Source organism: Priapulus caudatus, unplaced genomic scaffold, assembly GCF_000485595.1.
Source record: "Priapulus caudatus unplaced genomic scaffold, Priapulus_caudatus-5.0.1 Scaffold208, whole genome shotgun sequence".
Taxonomy (NCBI): Eukaryota; Metazoa; Priapulida; class Priapulimorpha; order Priapulimorphida; family Priapulidae; genus Priapulus; species Priapulus caudatus.
The window spans coordinates 135,508-150,132 of record NW_014577269.1 but is presented as its reverse complement, the minus strand read 5'-3'; the positions used below and the strand labels follow the sequence as shown (position 1 = coordinate 150,132).

The 14,625-nt window shown below is 45.1% G+C and overlaps 1 protein-coding gene across 1 annotated transcript; it reads right to left on the bottom strand.

Annotated features, from left to right (window-relative positions):
- Positions 1 to 1,096: 1,096 nt before the first annotated feature.
- LOC106807325 (leucine-rich repeat-containing protein 15-like) lies at positions 1,097 to 7,901 on the bottom strand. Its single transcript, XM_014809635.1, has 4 exons — positions 6,328 to 7,901; positions 5,034 to 5,116; positions 2,450 to 2,622; positions 1,097 to 1,988 (listed from the first exon to the last, which is right to left on the bottom strand). The coding sequence occupies exons 1-3, from the start codon at positions 7,694 to 7,696 to the stop codon at positions 2,500 to 2,502; spliced, it is 1,575 nt and encodes a 524-aa protein (XP_014665121.1). The 5' UTR covers positions 7,697 to 7,901; the 3' UTR covers positions 1,097 to 1,988; positions 2,450 to 2,499.
- Positions 7,902 to 14,625: the final 6,724 nt, after the last annotated feature.

Genomic DNA, 14,625 nt, shown 5'->3' with positions numbered 1-14,625 from the left:
TTCCTTTTTTCCCTTTACTTACCTCTTTAGTATGTATTATTTTTAATTTTAATTCATTTTTAATTTATTAATTTGTTTAATTATTATTTCTTTTAGTTTATTAATTTTTTTTATTTTTAATGTCTTTTATCTTTTGATTTCTTATTATATTTTACTGTTTGGGATGGGATGGGATGGGATGGGATGGGATGGGATAAGATGGGATGGCATGCGATGGCATGGGATGGCATGGAATGTGATGGCATGGGATGGCATGGGATGGGATAGGATGCGAATGGATGGGATGGGATGGGATGGGATGGATGGGATGGGTGGGATGGGATAAATGGGGATGGCATGCGATGGCATGGGAGATGGCATGGAATGGGATGGCATGGAGATGGCATGGCGATGGGATAGGATGGATGGGATGGTATGGGATGGGATGCGGTGCGCGATGGGATGGGACAGGATGGGATGGAGCTGGCGGATGGATGGGATGGGATGGGATGGGAGTGGGATGGGATGGCATGGGATGGCATGGATGGCATGGGATGGCATGGGATGGCACTGAATGTTGATGAGATTGGGATGGGATGGCGAATGCGGAAGGGACTGGAAGGGATGCGGGGCGAGGGATGGGAATGGATGGGAGGCGATGGATGGCAGAATGGGATGGATACATGGATGCCATATGAATAGATAGATGAGTTTAGATTGTGTTTTGGGGGTATTTTTCCTTTCACCAAGCAGTCACCGACCTGAGTAAACGCCACTGATTTCCCCGGGACAACTCGCCGTGTATCCCGCTTGAGTTCGTAATAAAAAAAATAAGGTACACAGCGGCATTTTGGTTGCTCTTAAGGTTAGTCTCGATATTTAAGTGCTTTCAGTCTATTTGGACAACAGTACAACATCTGGTAGATGCTGAGAACGAATCATCAATACAATCGCTAAGTACCATAAGCATAGAATGAGCTCAGCAACGGGTTACATTATTATTGAAGAAATATCTGACGGAGTGGCTCTTGCATCTCCCGAATATATATATATATATATATATACAGGAGTCTATCAATATCCTATAAAGTCCTGATATATATACAATAAGCAAATCTCCGGCTATACAGAATCATTATTATGTATGGTACAGATACATTCAACACCAGGGGCACATACGAAGTCTGTTCTGATATACTGCAGACAAGCTTACCTGATGAGCGTAGCTAATGCATAAGGATCGACAAACACCATTTGATAGTATGGAGTAAAATCGAGAACAGTTATTACAGCATGTAAAGATAACATTTCAAGAACATATACTTATAGGAAAATAGCGAATGACATGTGCGACGTGTAATAACAAACTACACTTACGACTAGAATGTTTCAAACATCATGCCAATGTGTTTAGCACTTGCACTAAAATTTCAAAAAATGTATTTCAATACCCCTGCCATTGTGCACGTTTCTCAGCTTAACGATGATGGTTCGTTTTTCTTTTAAATGATTATTCTGTTAACTGAATAAGTTGCTACTTTCGCTGCGTGTGTGCGTTAAGGGAGGGGCATGTTTGTGTGATCAAACTCATTTATGTTGTTGTGCAAACCGGTGTGTTACTAGAGCAAGTTGCCGCCAAGAGCAAGTAGAGAAGCGCAAGAAACCGACGAAATAACACAAAAATAAATCTAACGTCTTATTTATATAAACAATCCTGTAAGGAGAAAATGTCTAGAACGAGCTACATGCCTTTGCTTTCGGGATATTCCTCACATTTTAGCCTGTTGATTATCCAATAAATAATTTTCCAGATTTCATGATAATTCCGTAACTCCCACGATCACTTATTATATGTGAACACATCGAATGATGTAATTGCCGTTTTCCCATTTAACATTATTACGAGGCCCTATATATTGGGACACCTCGGCATTGCTGCGCCTCTTCCATAGTCGTGTGTGACTGCGTAGACCGACTGACGTAACGGGGTGGGTGATGAAAAGGTTCACCTAAAATACACAATTTATTACCACAGGGCCTGTGTGTGTGTTTCTGTGTGTTTCTGTCTTGTGTGTGTGTGTGTGTGTGTGTGTGTGTGTGTGTGTGTGTGTGTGTATATGTCTGTCTGCCCCCTCTCTCTCTATCTATATATCTCCCTCTGTGCGTGTGTGTGTGTGTGTGTGTGTGTGTGTGTGGTGTGTGTGTGTATGTGTGTGTGTATGTCTGTCTGCCCCCTCTCTCTCTATCTATATATCTCCCTCTGTGCGTGTGTGTGCGTGTGCGTGTGCGTGTGTGCGCGCGTGTGTGCGCGACGTGTGTGTGAGTGCTTGTGTGTGTCTGCCATTCAAGCAAGCTTACAGTTTTATTTTTACTTTCACAAACATATCTGGGTACAGAAATCTACAACCGGGCATTCGCCTGTTTTGTATTCCGCGTTGAATTTTGATGCATTATATTATTACATGCTTACCTCCATGCAATAATTTCGATTGGGACGTCTCTAAGACGCTTCTTCTGCGATCATGTGTTCGCGCATGCACGCGGAGGACTGTACGGATCGCATTGCCTAACACCGCCATCACATATAAGCTCCCGGGAATCTACCTCCGTCAGAAATCTGTCGCTGAGATTAGTACATCGGGCCTGAAACCAAGTAAAATAATTTACGGTACTAACTATACGGCTAAAGGGTAAAACACCATGCATGTGCTATGAAATCATTTCAACGTTGACAAAACGCTTATAACACCAATAAGTACTAATACTAAAGGAGCCCTAGCTTCTTGTATTGCACAATAAACTTGGAGTAATTAGTATCATTTCCTGTATCGTTATTAATTTCGTAAACATCGTTTCTGGCGTCCAGTTAAATCTTACACTTCACGTTAATTGCAGGCGACCGCATGTAATGAAGTACGTAACGAAACTGTCGTTCCCGACGGTTTAATTGCGCAAAACCAAAGCGTAGCAAGGCGTATAGATTTGGTGAGGAGGTTTGATTATACGACGGGGTGTAATCCTCACTGTTTGCCTATAGAGGCCAACTAACTGAAATGATATAGTGTTTTAACGAGATTAAACTGTTCTAGATACGCGATACCTAATGTTAAAACAAACGCTAACGGTCATGGTTTTATACGTATTACATACACATGAATCAATATAAACGGAGTGTTAATCAAGCTTCGTATACATGAATCAATCATTCTATTTTTACTCAGCACTCTGTGGAACCACGCTTTCCCGCAGATTTTTTTATGGTTAGGTTTACGTCAATTGAAATTCACACTGTGCGCAGTGGCAGCGGCGTTAACGCCTAGTACATTTGTTGCCACTGTCAGTCGGAAACCACGCAGAGTAGTGAAATTCCCAAAGTTGCATACAAACACAATACTGAGAAAAACATCTCGATACGAGATTTTTATCAAACGTACGTGTTCAGCATTTAGTTACACGTATCGAGCCTAGCTGCCAGCTATATGCTCTAAACGCACGACCCAAGTTGTAATTGGTAATCTGCTTCGTGTTGGCGTATAATGTTCACGACTATTAACACTTTTTCTACCGCTTAAACCCGATTCGTCCCACGTAATCATAAACAGATTGCCGAAATAAAGTTTTCAGTTGAAAGAAATCGGCAAACACAGACTAGACACGTTCTCTCGAAAATTCAAAGTCGGCTGCGCTGATTAAACACGTGCAGATGGCAAACAAAACCCGCAGCAGCCTCGCATAGCCCTGCTATAAAGACTCTTTTAATCCCTAACAAATCTCTATGAACCCCTTACGTGACGCCCTAATTAATCATTATAATACGTCTCCCTTGGTTGTGGGGGCCGAGAAGGCTACGGATATTTTCGGTTATTTATTTTAAAACATTTTCATTTCAAATCCGTTTTTATTCCAATTTTGTCCATTTTACTTTTTATTTTCATTCTCATTCGAAATTTTATTTCAAATTCATTTCCACTTTGCATTTAAATTTTATTTTATTTTTCAAATCGAGTTGAATTTTAATTAACAATGGAATATGCCTTGCTGCAGTTTATGCTGGTAAAGTTAACTAACGATGTTGTACGCTCTAATGGTGAACTAACGATGATGTACGCCTTACTGGTTAACTAGCAGACTAATGAATGATCTGCTTGAGCCCGGTTAACCACGCTGCGAATCATGGGCGCCTCACGCCTTTCACATGTGCTCGACGATTTACTGTAGCATGCTCAGTCCTAGCTCTAGAACTATAGCCCCTCGCTCTGCCACAGACCTAGCTCGGTCCCTACTTGTTGTGCCCGGTTGTGCCGCACTTACGCAGATGGGGTCGTTGTCGTATCAGGTACTACAGATATGCACCCGAGGTACATATATGTATACACAAGTGTACCTGACCATTGTTGTTTCTAAATAACCGTATCGCTGCGCTCCATAAATGTGCCCAGGCGGGAAGCCTCGTTCAGTCACGTGGTATTGTCGTAAAAGCCGGAAAACGGTATAACATAGGAAGAATTTAGCGCCTTCTGATTGGCTGGAATTTGGCAAGATGTATGCAGCCTCCATGTCTTGTAACCAAAATCCTGAATTATCTACCAAAAACCCTGAGGTCAGCTGTAAACTAATCGGTCCACGAACATAAACAGAAAGTAGAACAAAAACGTATTGTGTATAGGCCCCTACACTGCATATCCTCATACCTGTTAATACTGCCGTATACGCGGAACGATACCGATACGGATACGCAAATCGTAGTATCATTTCCTAACTAAACCAAACTCGGCAGCTAACTTACTAAGAAAACTTACTTATCTAACGGTTATAAACCAAAACAAACATTTATAAATGGCGTTTGTTCTCTTGTTTTAAAGGTTTACGACATTCTCGTACTTTATCGCGTGGCTTCATATGCTGCCCGCGGGGCAGGTACGTTTATGTAAACACAGGGTACATATATGCTGAGAAGATACATGCCGGTCTGGTACACTTGTGTATGCATATACGTACCTCGGGTACATATCTGTAGTACCTGATACGACAACGACCCCTTCAGCCGCACTTACCTTCATGTATTCGGTAATGTTAGTGTTTATTAGCGCCATTGACTTTAGCCAGTCAGCACAGCAGTCGCAGTGAAACGGGTTTCCTAGAACGAGAGAGAAGGAAATAAAATTACGATACGGATGCCATATAATAGGCATATAATATACACGTACGCACAGGACATGAGGACGCACACATAAAGATATTACATTCGTACACATGCACGCACGCGCGAAGGCACACGTAAGCCAACACACGTACCCAACCCCGTACGCACGTACGCAGGCCTACAAATGATGACAACAGCTGTAGTCGCTGAAACTGAAAGCTCGCTGCTGCCGCTCGAGGGGCAGCTCACTAACGATCAAGGTTTATATTCATAAATGTTTCACGCACAGGCGCTTGTAACGTCTCAATAAAAAAGGTAAATAAACACGAAATGTATTTACTACCAAAGTCTGAATGTTTCTCTACTTTCTTTCGCCTATTGTTGCCGCTAACTTGCTGTAAATGCCGTTCAAATGCTCCTCTGCAACACACAAAGAGCCTATTTGATTCTTGTTGTTGGCGTGCGTGCGGTGTACTTGTGTGTTGCAGATGAGCATTTAGACGGCATTTACAGCAAGTTATCGGCAATAATAGACGAAAGAGAGTAGAGAAACATTAAGACGTTGTTAGTAAATACATTTCGTGTTTATTTACCATTATTTTTTATTGAGACGTTCCAAGTGCCTGTGGCTTCAGGGGCCAATAGCAGCGGAATGCACGCAAACCATTGTACTATCTGTGTTTTGTCTGGGAGCGAGCACCGGCTGTGGAAAGACGAGGTTAGCGCAAAGAACGCAATTACTGCTTGCGCTTGTTATGCGTATCTGCTCGTATCGAGTGGCTGACGTCTCATTATAAGTGATACGTGTGCGTGTGCGGGCGTGCGCGCGTGTGTGAATGATTGGGCGCGGGCGCATGTACGAATATTAGAACCACAGGCACTTGACGCGTTTCAATAAAATATAATGCTAACTAAATACGAAATCTCTTTACTTAGTACAAAATTCTTAATGTTTCTATACTATAGGCCTACTCTCTTTCACCTATTATCGCCGATAGTTTCCTACCATTGCATTACCGGCAGCCATTGCTCTCGCTGCGCGACTGTTGCACGCTTGCACTAATATATAGAGTGCAACAGAGATCACGATGTTGGGCGTCGTCCAACCCCTCTGACCCACCTGCCCTTTGCCTACTTAAAGAAAGTGAGTAAGAAAAAGAAACCAGATTTATGAGAGGAAGGCGGTAGTTACTGCTAGGTCTCACCTTCCAGTTCTAGACTCTCGAAACGGTCCGACATTCCCGTGAGCGTATCCGGGTTGAGAAAGCAAATGCTGTTGTTGGCGAGCGACAGGTGCCGCAGCGCAGCCACGCCGCCATGACATCCACAGTCGTTCTTGCTCGGCACGAACACGTCATGCGGCACGGCCCTGATCGCGTTGCCCTCGAGTCGCAGTGTCACCAGATCCGGCATGTAGGAGAACATGCTGGGTGCAAGCCGCCGCAGCCCATTGTCGGCTAGTGACAAGTCGCGCAAAGACGGCGCACAGAAGCAGGCGCCCGTGCGGTTCGTGCGTAGCGCGCCGTCGGCGACGCGGAAGAGCCGATTCCTTGACACGTCAAGTACGGAGAGATGGGTGAGGCCGTCTAGCAGGCCGACGGGAAGGCGCCGTATGCGGTTACGCGACAAGTTGAGCGACTCGAGCAGTGACGGGCCGGTGAAGGCGCCGACGCGCATCTTGGCGATATTGTTGCCGCTCAGATCGACAGAGCGGAGCACTGGGTTACGGCTGAACGTGCCGACCATAACGTCGGCAAGCGCGTTGTCGGTCATATTTAACATCTCGAGGCTACCGAGGGGAAACAGCACGCCGAACGGAAGTTTACCGATGGCGTTGCGCGACAGGTCGAGTTGCGCCAGCCTGCCGAGCACGTAGAAGGCCTGGTAGCCGAGCTGCGTTATGTTATTGTCGCGAAGCGTCAGACGCTGAACGCTCGGCAAGTACTTGAACTCACCGTCGCTAACGCGCGTGAACCGGTTGCCATCCAGGTTCAGCTCTGTAAGCGAGTTTAAACCTTTAAACGCTTTCGGTTGGAATACCTTTAGTCGGTTGTTTCTGAGGTTCAGATAGCGGAGTCGCTTAGCGCCGTGAAAGACGCGCGAAGGCAGACGCCGCAGACGAGTGCCCGTTACTTTGATGCTCAGCAACGCTGGTAGCCGACGGAATGCGCCCTTACCGATGCTCCTCAGGCGACGACAGTCGGTGATCTTAACAGCCGCTAGGCGACGCATGCCGACGAAGGTGCCTCGGCCGAGCGTTGTAATGCGCGCGCGCCTGATGACGAAGTGCCGCGTATCAAGCGGTGCGAGCGTCCCGTTGTCAGGCAGGGTCGTGCTCGCGTACCTGTCGAGCGTCACCGTCTGGAAGCTGTAGGGCTTCAGTGAGGTGGCGATGGCTGAGAGGCGCTTAATCTCCAGTCGTCTACATGTCAGCTTGACGGCATGCGCGTTCTCCGACGGCGCCTCCAGGTCAGTGTCGCATCTACAGGGGCGAATTAACTTGCGGGGAGGGCATCGATCGGGTAAGGCGAGAGGAAGCAAGGCCAGCAAGGCGCACAATCTCAGAGCACGCATCTCCCTAATGTCTGCTCCGCGCTAGCGTGTACTAGCACCGTAGCACCGTAAATAGGCAAAATACGACACCGCACTATGCGTATAAATACGTTGCTTAACAATAACGAAATACAGTTCTGTAGGTAGTGCGATGATACACCCTATAGATTGCTTCCTTCTAGGAGGGTGTGGTAGTCAGTGCGTTAAGTAGCGCACGGCATCACGCGCATATGGCACGCAGCTCATACATCCACGCACGCGCACTTTCTTCTCTTGTTCTGTCAGCTTAGCTCTCTCTCTCTCTCTCTGCGTGTGTGTGAAGGGTGTGCTGTTTTTCAGTCGACCCCCTTCTCTCGCAGACTGTATTCCCCTTCCTCGCGTTCTTCACCTTCTAAGTTCTTATCGTTCAAGGTTGCTCTCTGTTTCTATGTCTTCCATTCTCTCACCTTCTCCTCTCGCGCACTCTCTCTATGTATGTGCGTCTCTCTCTCTCTCTCTCTCTCTCTCTCTCTCTCTCTCTCTGTTGTGGACTGCTTGTTTGTTGTGTGTGTGTGTGTGTGTGTGTGTGTGTGTGTGTGTGTGTGTGTGTGTGTGTGTGTGTGTGTGGTGGTGTGTGTGTGGTGGGGGGTGGTGTGTGTGTGTGTGGGTGTGTCTCGCTGTCTGAGTGTGCCTTTCTCTTTATCCCATTTTCTATCCTGATATTCTTCCATCTGTATTCTCTCGATGTCGCTCTCTATCGCTCTCTCGCTTTTTTCTTCCATCCTTGTTGTGTGTTCTCCCTTCTCTCGTCTCCTCTGTCTTCATTTCCTTTTCTGTCGGCGCTAGTTTGTTAGCGTATCTTTATCTTCGTATCGTTTGTTATATTTAACCGTGTTCAACGACCGGACAAATGGTGCTATGTAAACAGGTGGGTAGGCCATAGTTGGCCAGGCCAGCGACGCTAGTGTTTTACAATTTTAGCCACCCGGCGGTAGAAAGCCACGACGCAACGGTAAACCAAAGCAACACGCTAACGATGTTGTTTTACGCGCTGTGACAGCTCAACGTAAATCATTCCAAGATGCCGGCCTTCCAGGAGCCGACTGGCGTGCCGAATAGAGAACTTGACCTATAACTAGAAGACTACGCGCCATACCGCCAGTGACGTCATCTCACTCACCTATATGGCACATTGGAGCGCTACATCAATTGACTTTTTACGTTTTCGCTTTATTGCATAGACGTATTTTTCGAGTTTAGAGATTACACTCTAAAATCAGAGCTAGCTGCAGTGAAACAAGGAGTTCATTGCGGTATGCGAACAGACGTTATTTGAGGGTGTAGGCAGACGTTTTTATCGCTCAAACGAACTGGGCTGTAGTAATTTATACCCCGTACAGACTGCAATTTAGATCCTATATCAAACTATTCCACGCTAGGCCCGGGCCAGGCGTGCGCCTAATCGCAGCGTAGCGGGCTCAAACGGGCTTAGATAGCATGTAATACTGTGGAAAGACATAGAAATAAATATACATGACTAAGCTATTGTTCTATTTTGGGATACATGCTAGCTGTGTAAAGTTATAACGCTGGACTAGACAGTGGTAGAATTACCCAATTACGGACAGTAGCGTATAGAACGGAGTGACCAGAAACAATAGGAAGGCGTGTCTACAAATGTGGGTATATAACCGCGTGTTCGACTAGAGACAGAATCGGAGAAAGAGTCAGAAAGAGAGGGTTAAGATATACTAGGATTGGTTAGAGAAAGCTACGACACAGCAATAACCTCGTAATTAAGTTATGATGTTACTCGAGATATTTTATTGTTTGGTATGAATGAAACGTTTTCCAAACGTTCGTAAAACGTTTCTAATAAAGCTATATTTATGTTATTTAAAAAACGTTTTCTAAAAACGTTCTATTACGGTTAGTAAAACGTTTATAATAAGGTTATATTTAAATTATTGAAAAACGTTTGCCAAAATCGTTTTGTTAACGTTCAGTAAACGTTGATAGTAACGTTACATGTCGGTTCTTAACAAACGTTTGCCAAAAACTTGTTATAAACCACTACGTAACATGTACAATAAGGTTGCGAAATGGTTTCCTAAAACCTTGAAAACCAACGTTTATTTACTTATATTTTATTTACATTCACGCGGGCGCGCACACATACGTAAGCATGCACGCACACACGCACGCATGCACATCCGTGCACACGCACGCACGCCCACACGGCCACACCCATATACAGGCACACACACGGACACACACGCACCCACACGCACACACACACACACAAACAAACACACACGCACGCACGCACGCACATACACACGCGCGCGCGTATGTATTATGTTCGTCGTACTCCAAGGCGCGGCTGTCATAGTGAACCACGCTCTGATAGTGAACTACGCATACCCACATACACAACTCGATCGCCCTGGCACGTACGTTCGCAATAAGCATTATGCCTCGCGCTGATTACCTAGTCTGAAACTGGGTCGCATCCTATTAGCGGCGTGCTTGTGATAACGGTACAGCTAAAACGCGCAGGAGCCAGTCTGTCACAGGTTGTAGAAAGAAACTTACTATGTATATTCACAATGTTGGTGATCAGTCAGTATCGGTAAACCCAAGCAGAAGTGTGTCAAATGCAAGTATGTCCTCGGACAGAGAAACATATATGCCCATTGTACAGGTATTGGTTAACAATGAGGTCCTAGTCAATGCACTACTGGATACAGGTGCTAGCAACTCCTTCTGTTCGAGTAGTTTGGCTAATCAGTTAAGCTTGACAGGAAAGACAGTGTCATATCATTTAAGTACTTTGTGTAAATCAGCTCCAACGAAATCTCAGATGGTGAATTTATCATTGTCATCCGGTAATGGTGAAAGTTTAGACATGTCTGGTGTATATGTGATTGGTAGAATACCTGTGAAATCTGCCCATTTGGATGTTAAGACGTATAAGCATTTGGTTGACATTGATATGGTATCTTGTGAAGTCGTACATGGGGTTGATTTGTTGATAGGGCAAGATCATACTGAGGCCCTTATTCCACTCGAGGTACGTAAAGGTGGCCGAGGTGAGCCTTTCGCTGTTAGAACGCTGTTTGGTTGGTGTATCAATGGTCAATCTCCAGTTGGTAAGATCGGTCGTACAGTTGTGTCACATTTTGTAAGTGCTTTGTCTGTTCCAGTTGTCGATGACATACATGCACTGTGGAAGATTGAAAATGAGGGTATGGATGAGATCGGTTGGTCACGGGAGGATAAATCGGTTATCGAGCTCTGGGATAGAGAATGTGTCATGAAAGATGGGCATTTTGAAATTCCCATCCCTTGGAAGGATAGGGAGGAGCCGTTACCCAATAACTACGCGTTAGCAAGTTGGCGTTTGCAGTCTACGGTTAAGAAACTTGAAAAACAGGGACTTTTTCAAAGGTATGATGCCGAAATCAGCAAGTTAGTTACTGAGGGTTATGCAGAGGTTGTTCCGCAAGAGCAATTACATACCGCTGATCGAGTTTGGTATCTGCCACATCATGCAGTAGTCACTGAGAAGAAACCGGATAAAATGAGAGTGGTGTTTGATTGTGCGGCCAAGTTCAAGGGTAAATCGCTCAACGAGCGATGTAAGCAGGGACCCGACCTAGTAAACAAGTTGTTACATATTTTGATACGTTTCAGACAGCATAGATATGCAATCCAGGCAGACATCGAAGCGATGTACCATCAGGTAAGAGTCCCATCCAAAGACAAAGATGCACTCCGGTTTTTGTGGTATGGTAATGGTCAAGAGAACGTAGTCAGTTATCGAATGAGGTCACATTTATTTGGGGGTGTCTGGTGTTCCAGTTGCTCAGCTTACGCTTTGATACGCACTATAACGGAAAACAGGAGTCGTTTCGCGGATACGTTAGCCTCCGTTGAAGAGTCATTCTACGTGGATGATTTCTTGAAGTCACTTAGTTCTCGGCAGGACGTCATGGTTGTACTAGAACAGACGCCTTTGTTACTTCGTGAAGGGGGTTTCAATCTCACAAAGTTTGTTGTAAATGACAGTCAGTTGTTAGAAACAGTACCAGAGTGTCACCGAGCCAAAGAGGTAAAGTGCATTTCTCTAGAAGCTTCTGGAAAAGCACTCGGTGTCAAATGGATTATCATGGCTGACGTATTTGCTTTCGAGGTCAATGTCAAGGTCGAACAGCAGGTTACTCGCAGGAAAATGCTGAGCGTGATATCCTCCACGTACGATCCGTTGGGGTTAGTTGGTCCGCATGTCCTTTTGGGAAAGTTGATATTTAAGGATGCGACTCGTCTCAGATATGATTGGGATCAGGACGTGCCTTCTCAGATTTCTGGACAGTGGCGCAGATGGATGGTATCGCTGGATCTCTTGAACCATGTTCAGGTTCCTCGGTGCGTAAAACCGCCTGATTTTGATGACGCGGTTGTTGAACTGCATCACTTTTCTGACGCTAGTCAATCTGCTTACGGGTCGTGCACTTATCTCAGGTGCGTGAACAAGGTTGGACGCGTTCATACGCAGTTGGTAATGAGCAAGACTAAAGTGTCCCCCATTAAACAGTGTAGCATTCCACGCCTTGAGTTGCAAGCTGCCGTATTATCAGCTAAAGTAGATGTGCTTCTGAGAAATGAGTTCGAGTTTCCGGTAGATCAATCTTACTTCTGGGTAGATTCAGAGATCGTCCTAGCATACATTACCAGTTACACGAGACGTTTCCAGGTGTTTGTGGAGAATAGAGTTGGCGTCATCCGACAATTAACAGATCCCAAGCAGTGGTTTCATATTACCGGTCGGAACAATCCTGCCGATATTATCAGTAGAGGTCATATACTCGATCAGAATACGTGTAAGTCGTGGCTCCAGGGGCCCCGTTTCTTGAGTCAATACAAAAGTGAGTGGGATCTGGACAATAGCCATTGTTCAGTGTCAGCAGATGATCTTGAGTTAAAAAGAGAGCCAGTTAGTGTGTCATGTGGCAGATTTTGGTACGGATCGTAGTCCACATGGTGGGAATCCTGTAGACTTTATAGCAAATCATTTTTGTGGGTGGTTCAGAATGAAAAGAGCGCTTGCATGGTGGATCAGGTTAGCAGATGTCTGTAAGCATATAACGGTAAAATTAGGCTCATTGGTTGTTGGTCACATTCAGCGTGCAGAGCGTTGTTTAATCAAGTCTGCTCAGGAGCGTTATTATCCTCAGGAAATTAAAAGGTTATCCGAAGGGAAGGAAATCAAGAAATCGAGTTCTTTGAAGTATCTGTGTCCATACTTTGATAATAATAGTTTACTTAGGGTAGGTGGACGGTTGAGCGAGTCGAAGTTGACAGTCAGAAACCCAGTTATCATTCCAGGAAATCATGCTGTGGCTAAGGCTATTGCTACGGAATATCATAATACAGCACATCTGGGTGTTGAGTGGACTCTCGGTCTGGTTAGACAAAAGTTCTGGATAGTGCGAGCACGACCATTGATTAAAAGGATTATTCGGTCCTGTATCACCTGCAGGAAGTTATTTGCTAAACCCAGATGCCAGATCATGGCCGATCTCCCACAGGAGAGAGTAGATAGTAATAAGCCTCCCTTTACCTATGTGGGGATTGATGTATTCGGGCCTTTTCTGGTCAAAGTCAATCGGTCAGAAGTGAAACGTTACGGGTGCACGTTCACTTGTCTCGTGTCCCGAGCAGTTCACATTGAGATGTTGTATAGTTTGGAGACAGAGTCGTTCATGAATGGTTTTCGTAGATTTATCTCTAGGAGAGGTCACCCAGACAAAGTATATTCGGATAATGGAACGAATTTTGTAGGAGTCAACGCCGAGCTCAAGAGGGCTCTTAATGAGCTTTCTCGCAATGAAATCGAGGAGTACGCTTTACGAAGAAACATAGACTGCATTTCAATCATCCCGCAGCTTCTCATATGGGTGGTGCATGGGAACGCATGATTGGTTGTGCCAGAAAAGTCATGGAAGGGTTTTTGGTTGGTCCCGTAAAATTAACCGATGATATCCTTGAAACGTTGTTTGCAGAAGTTGAATCAATCATAAATGGAAGACCACTTACAAAATTAAGCGATGATCCCAGGGACCCCACTCCTCTCACACCCAACCACTTGTTACTTCTACGTGCTGGGTCAACGATCCCCCCGTGTACATTTGATAAGTCAGATGTTTTCCGTCGTCGTTGGCGGCATGTTCAGCACTTAGCTGACCAATTTTGGATAAAGTGGGTCAGGATGTACCTTCCTGAACTGCAGAAACGCATAAAATGGACTGAAAGGAAAACGAATACCACGGTGGGTGATCTCGTTCTTCTTTTAGAAGAACACACGCCAAGAAATCTCTGGCCTTTGGGCATCTTCGTGGAAGCATTCGAAGGTAGAGATGGGAATTGCAGGTCTGTTCGCGTGAGAACAAAATATATGGAACTGGTGAGGCCAATCACAAAGATTGTCCTGTTGGAATCTGCGTGTTGAGTTTAGGTACCTATTTGTCGGGGTTCGGTCGTCGGTAATTTCGTTGAAAGCGAAATAACGGATAGGGGAAGCATATATTATTAAGTTTTTTCTTGTGTAGTTTTGGTGTTTTTGCTTTGTAGTTGACTTAGTTATGCCATTCTGTGGGGGGAGTGTTATCTCCAGCGATAAATGTTTGCGTTGGTTTGCGATGTTACACTAGTTGCTCCGCATTTTGCGCGATCCGCATTTTTTGGTAGCTCCAACTACCGGACGTCCTGCTTATTTAGGTCAACTGATTTCGCGTTCTTCTCGTGGCGGTGTCCGTGCGGTGAGGGTGCCTTTTCAGGTGCTCCTGGTTAATCCAGTCCAACCGCTCTGAACGTGAGTTATTTTCTGTTATATGAATGCGGATAGCGGTATATTTGGTTTAAGAACAATTTATGTTCGTGATATTTCAATGGTAAAATTGTGTCAGCCG

Excerpts from the sequence above, each read along its gene's own strand:
- LOC106807325 (XM_014809635.1), bottom strand. The coding sequence starts at position 7,696 with ATGCGTGCTCTGAGATTGTGCGCCTTGCTGGCCTTGCTTCCTCTCGCC. Across the intron at positions 5,117-6,327 it reads CGAGAGTCTAGAACTGGAAG|GAAACCCGTTTCACTGCGAC; the intron begins GTGAGACCTAGC and ends CTCTCGTTCTAG. Across the intron at positions 2,623-5,033 it reads ACATTACCGAATACATGAAG|GCCCGATGTACTAATCTCAG; the intron begins GTAAGTGCGGCT and ends ACTTGGTTTCAG.